The 6,482-nt window shown below is 38.6% G+C and overlaps 1 protein-coding gene across 1 annotated transcript; it reads left to right on the top strand.

The window, feature by feature from the left end:
- LOC103424902 (light-harvesting complex-like protein 3 isotype 1, chloroplastic) lies at positions 1-2,335 on the top strand. Its single transcript, XM_008362989.4, has 3 exons — positions 1-641; positions 1,659-1,796; positions 1,894-2,335. The coding sequence occupies exons 1-3, from the start codon at positions 251-253 to the stop codon at positions 2,145-2,147; spliced, it is 783 nt and encodes a 260-aa protein (XP_008361211.2). The 5' UTR covers positions 1-250; the 3' UTR covers positions 2,148-2,335.
- Positions 2,336-6,482: the final 4,147 nt, after the last annotated feature.

Genomic DNA, 6,482 nt, shown 5'->3' with positions numbered 1-6,482 from the left:
ATTAAACAATCCAACAAGGTGAAGAGCTCCGATCTCGTGGCATCCATAATTTACAACACTTTTCCACTTGTACTTAAAAATAAAATAAAATAAGATAAAAACCTGCAAAAAATACAAAACCTGCCCATTTGGATTTTGGGCAATTCCAAGGCTGAGGAGCGAGTGAGGATAGCCAAGGAAGAAAAGCTACCATGTTCTGAGTAGCAGCAACCAAATCCCCCTTTCCTTTTGCCGCAAATCAATCAGAACAATGTCCATTTCCATGGCCTTGTTTTCTCCCACAACCCATCTCCCAACCCTCTCTCCTTCCTCCTCATCACACTTCAAACCCCTCCTGACCCACAAGCCTTATCTCTCTCTCAGACCCAAGAACCTCCTCAGAGCCTCGGCTGAGAATGGAGCTGGAAACTCAGCTGCCACTACCGTGGAGTCCAAAGCAGAGCCCGATGTCCCGGAACCCGGCGCCAAGGCGGTTCCCTTGAAGAGTGAGAGCTCTGCTGGGGCTAACGGGTCAGCTGGACCAGCTGAGGAGGTGACTGTGGGGAATTTGTTTGAAGATGGGAGATGGGTCAATGGGACTTGGGATTTGAAGCAGTTTGAGAAAAGTGGCAAAACTGACTGGGATGCTGTTATTGATGCTGGTATGGCTTCTGGGTTTCTTTCCTTTTGTTCTGTAATTGTCTAATTCTCTAATTGTTCCTTGTTTAGCTCTTGCAACTGTTTGATTTGGCAGCAGATTTTTATTTTTTACATTGATTATTTTTTTCCATATTAAACTTTGAGATTAAGTTTTCAACTTTTTCCCCTGCTCCATAAGGAACATTGAATTGTACTTGAAGTATTGGGTGAGGGGGAAGCATGATTATGCTGGATTGAGAATGTTTGTGTAGGCCGGGGGGAATATCTGCTGAATTTGCAAGACACAAGCGGTTTAATCTGATTTCTGAACTTGCATGTTAATTTTCGAGCTAATAAACTCATGGGTTTTCCTCCCCAAATGTTAACTTAGATGAAGAAATTTCTATGAAGTTGCCAAGAAACTGAATTGGCTTTGTCTTAGTGCTTTGTCGAAATCCTTTATCTCAGACTGTTCTATTTACCTTGATCCTCAAACTTGTGCTGCTTCATTTTCTTATGTTGGTTTTGGTGTTCATAGATGGTTGTGTGCTCACTTTGCACTCATTCCCTTGTTTCTCAACCAATACATGTTTTCGGGCTTCATTCGGGCATCGGAAACTGTATGGAAAATAAATCGTTCACTTCAGAATTTGGGTGTTATTTCTTCAGGATTTACACATTCCTTGTTCTAAAGAGTTCTTAGACACTAAGCATGACCCAAATTTCTATATTAGCTTTATATTATTTGAGAATAAGATCTTCTATCCAAGTCTTTTGTTGATTCTGTTTGCAGTAGAGCATCAATTTCCGCCCCAATGAATAGGATTGAATGAACATCTCTTGGATGTTTGTGCACCCTTGTATTTACCTAAACAATTTTGTGAATTTCCGAGGTTTCAGTTTACAAAGAAGAAAAACAGCCGAGATGAATCTGTGATTCATTTTGAAGTATTCCTTTGACAAATAACCTGTTATCTGAACTTGTTATATTTCCTGATAATTCAGAAAATACATGATTTCTAATGCATCACCATTTTCAGAGGCCAGGAGGAGAAAATGGCTCCAGGACAACCCGGAATCATCCAGTAATGAGAACCCTGTGTTTTTTGACACCTCCATTGTACCTTGGTGGGCATGGATAAAGAGATACCATTTACCTGAAGCTGAACTACTTAACGGTCTGTTCAGATCCACTTATTTTAACTCAAGTGTAATGAAGGAAGAGGACATACTCTAAACTAACATCCTTTCTGTAATTTTATGAGTTTCCTGCAGGTCGTGCTGCCATGATAGGTTTTTTCATGGCGTATTTTGTTGATAGCTTGACTGGAGTTGGCCTAGTTGACCAAATGGGCAATTTCTTCTGCAAAACATTATTGTTTGTAGCTGTAGGGGGAGTGCTTCTGATCCGCAAGAACGAGGATGTTGAAAACCTAAAGAAACTACTTGAAGAGACGACGTTTTATGATAAGCAATGGCAAGCAACCTGGCAGGACGAGACGCCGGCTAGCAGTAGCAAGAATAAGTAGTTGAATTGTTGATGTTGAGTTTGGACTTTTGAATTTGGGTTGTCTTCTTCTTTATTCCTTCGGGATTCTATGTAATTTATATGTGCTAGTGGATAATGAAGATTCGGTGTTCAACCACTGTATTATGGTCCCGTTTGTTAGTACCTGTGTGTTTACATTGACAAGTTAACTTTGAAATTTTCGGTAAATCTGATTTCCTTGTTAAAATAGAGTGGCGTTCCACGAGGGGAAAATGAGATTGTATTGTTGGGAATGAACCCTTATCACAACATTGAGTCACCGTGATAAGCTTGCGATACCATTACCGTGATGTTTTAGTTGTATGTAAAATTCTGTCGACAGTAAGCGAAGAAGATAATGATCAATTACGAAAACACGCCAAGATTCGTGTGATTCAGTTCAGCAAATTTCTGCCTTAGTCGGCAAAGAGTTTTCGGGTCGCAATACAAGAGAAAATAACCAATACAAGATGGTATTACGATTCTCCGAGACCCTTTTAGTTAAGGAACAAATGCCTTTCTGCCTGCTCCTTATATAGGCACAAAAGATGGCTAAAAGATATCTCTCTCTTCCATGAGAGCTGTTCTCTCCTCTGTGAGAGTACCTCCACTGTGAGGAAATCTTACTTAACAATCGCTTAGGTTCTCTGTTCGTCAGGAAATCCAGTTCTGAGAATTCAATACCATTTATTATCCACCAACCAAAAACAAATTCAATTTAGCTCTGATCGTCCCTTCTGCTTTCAGTTTTGGTCCACCGACTCAAACCTTGTTCTTTCTTTGTTAATTCAAACCGACTCCTGTGCGAATCTGGGTCGCGGGTGTCCCATCGGTCGCGATGGTAAGAGGGAAAACCCAATCACCCGCGATAAATGCCAAGGGGACACTTCAGCTCAAGGCAGATGGGTAAGCGTAGCTGAACAAGGGAATCATAAATGTTCCCAACTACTTCAGGGCTCCATCTTGCGACAGCATGACCTTCAGCCATCTGCAAAAACAGAGTTAAAGATAACATTCACTCAGACATTAAAGACAAGGTACGATCCAAATTCTCCCTTGATTGTTGTATACAAACACCTTTTTTTCTGTTGGTGCTTCTTCTTTATTTCCATTCGGAGTTTGAGAACAGCAAGCAGGACGACAAGACAAAGAAAACAAATACAGCTTATCTGCAAGTAGTTTCAAGTGATTCTTGGTCGTTTTTCTCTGTCTGGCTCTTCCGTGAGACAGTTATTTCAGATACTCATGGCTGGAGAGGCTGTTGAGGAGTTAGTGGTCCATCCTTTCCCACAAACTTGAAGCTTACTACTATGGACAAGGATGGGTAAAATACATATGGGGGGTTACTGCAGTACCCGCCTATTTAAAGTTCACAGTTACGGTTATAAGTAACCGTTTAAACAAACAAATGGTTATAGGTATAACTGTTTATCTGTGAAATTTAAATGGACGGTTATAGGTATTACCCTTGATTATAACAGATATTATATATATATAATATTTTTTTATTTTTACTTTCTATTTTATTTTATTTTATTTTGTTAATGCACAAAATCAGGGAGACTTTGGAACAACGTAAAATATCAAGTTTGTGACCTTCGCTCGATTGCTCCGATCACTTGGTGTGGATAATATGTAAATAGATAGAGATTAGGAAGCAAACACAAGATGTACGTGGTTCACCCCTAAGTCTGGTTACGTCCATGGAGTAGAAGAGTTCTCACTAATAGTGAAGAGTTTATACAAATACATAAATTTAAGCATAATTATCATCAGTGGGTTACTAGTTTAAGTACAATAATGACATTAGAGATTAATTGTAAGAGAATGGCCTTCTTTTATAGTTGATGGAAGTCTCCAGCTTTTGTCTGCGGTTGATGTTGGACTTTGTGAGCTTTATTCTAACGTTGATATGTGTCGTGTTGTGATTGACTTCCTGGTTGGAAGAAAACTTTTGTGCTTCAGCAGGAGTGCCTTAACATGAACCCCTCGGTGGGTCCTTGAAGGTATGACGTTGATCGGTGCTCAGTAGTTTCGGGATTGGTCAAGTATGATACAAACAGTCCTCCCCTAAGTTTCTGAGTGAGGAAAGCTTCTCGGTTGGGGACTTGACAAATCCAAGTCACTAAGTAATCATGAAACTTTTAAGTACCGGGGTGTAGGTGTCCCCTAAGTCTCCAGTCGAGGAGAGTTACCGAAGGAAATGTCTTATTCATTGCCAAATTGTCACGGTAATGAAACTTTTTAAAATGGACATATTGTGGACCAAGCTTGACGAAGCCTCCCAAAAATTGACTTGTTCTGCTTTCATTGTTAGGGCAGTATGAATTTATGATTTTTAAGCTGACCACCTACTCCATCAAGCATATTACCTGAGTTTATGACCTCAAAGTAGGCACCATTAAGTGTGTACTAAGAAAACAATGTCTGGTCACTCTTGTGGAGAATTCTAATGGTGCGTAGAATGTTTAAGAAAAAGATGGGACATGAGAGCTAAGCTGAACATCATTAGTGTGTACATCATCACAACTTCCACTAATTTCAATGTCTGGTCACTCGTGTGGAGAATTCTAATGGTGCGTAGAATGTTTAAGAAGAAGATGGGACATGAGAGCTAAGCTGAACATCATTAGTGTGTACATCATCACAACTTCCACTAATTTTGTCATAGATTTTTTTGGTGTGACCATAATGACAACAACTAATACTGCCATTTAACATTTTGTGTCAATAAAACAAAGACATTAAAATAAAAATTTACACGTATTTTTATTATATTAGCACTCAATGTCACCATGATGATATACCGTGTCATACGAGAAATTTTTTATGTGCTCGGTATTCAAGCAGATACTCCATGTGTTATAAAATAAATTGAAGGATATCGAAAAATATATCATTTTATCTATTTGTATTATAACATTTGAAAAAACGCTTGAATACTTTATACTTAGAAAAATCGCTCATATCATATAAATCGTTCTTGACTTGAAATCCATCATGTGATTATTATTTTATTTAAATAATGATATATGGATTTGTTTTTTTTCTTTTCGAGAAATAAAAATAGGGAGTTTTAACGAAACCCTTTTGATATTGTTCATTTTTAACGAAAAACCACATTTTTACCTTTCCCTTGTACTATTCACTACACCTTTATTTGTCATTTTTTATTATAACCATTTTTTTTTAACTTTTCGTTAGTTTTCCTATAAAAATAATATATCCTAAAAGTGTGTGCATTTGTTCTTTTTTTTTTTTAAGTATATTTTAAATATTTTTTATTTTTACTTTCTATTTTCTTTTATTAATTTATCATTTTGTTTTATTTTGTTAATGCACAAAATCAGGGAGACTTTGGAACAACGTAAAATGTCAAGTTTGTGACATTCGCTCGGTTGCTCCAGTCACCTGGTGTGGATAATATGTAAATAGATGGAGATTGGGAAGCAAACACAAGATGTACGCGGTTCACCCTTAAGTCTAGTTACGTTCATGGAGTAGAGGAGTTCTCACTAATAGTGAAGAGTTTACACAAATACATAAGTTTCAGCATAATTATTGTTTGTACCATACTTGACCAATCCCGAAACTACTGAGCATCGATCAACGTTATACTGTTAAGGACCCAGAAGAGTTTCCCTCCAACCAGGAGGCCAATCATAGTGCGACACGTGTTGACATCAGAAGCCAATCACAGCGTGACACGTCTCAACATCAGAAGCCAATCACAACATGACACGTGTCAACATCAGAAGCCAATCATAACATGACACGTGTCAATGTCAGAACAAAGCTAGAAACTCTTCTATAAAATGAGATCATTCTTCCACAATATTTCCTAATGTCATTTGTACTAAATCATTCACTTGTACTCACTAAATGAGAGCTTGAACCTATGTACTTGTGTCAACCCTTCATAATTAATGAGAACTCCTCTATTCCGTGGACGTAGCCAATTTGGGTGAACCACGTATATCTTGTGTTTGCTTCCCTGTCTCTATCCATTTACATACTTATCCACACTAGTGACCCGAGCAATCTAACGAAGGTCACAAACTTAACATTTTCTGTTGTACCAAAGTCCCACTGATTTTGTGCATCACATTTGGCGGCGTCTGTGGGAATGGCACTTATTCCCACTCTCTTCAACTTTGTTAAGCTGGTTTCCACCATTCGTACACTCTCTTTTGACCAGGCATCCTTTTCCAACATGGGGAGCGAAGGAAGCCACAACACACCGAATGACACCCCTCTTGCACCTGGTGCGAAGCAACGAAAGAAGGAACAAAAGAAGTTTGCTTTTCAGGCTAAAGTCGATGAGCTGGAGGCTCAG

This window comes from Malus domestica, chromosome 04, assembly GCF_042453785.1.
Source record: "Malus domestica chromosome 04, GDT2T_hap1".
NCBI lineage: Eukaryota > Viridiplantae > Streptophyta > Magnoliopsida > Rosales > Rosaceae > Malus > Malus domestica.
This window is presented reverse-complemented; position numbering and strand designations above follow the sequence as displayed.

What these genes read in the sequence shown, in the direction of transcription:
- LOC103424902 (XM_008362989.4), top strand. Translation starts at nt 251, where the DNA reads ATGTCCATTTCCATGGCCTTGTTTTCTCCCACAACCCATCTCCCAACC. An exon ending in GGATGCTGTTATTGATGCTG is followed by an intron (nt 642 to 1,658) that starts GTATGGCTTCTG and finishes CACCATTTTCAG; the next exon opens with AGGCCAGGAGGAGAAAATGG. An exon ending in TGAAGCTGAACTACTTAACG is followed by an intron (nt 1,797 to 1,893) that starts GTCTGTTCAGAT and finishes AGTTTCCTGCAG; the next exon opens with GTCGTGCTGCCATGATAGGT.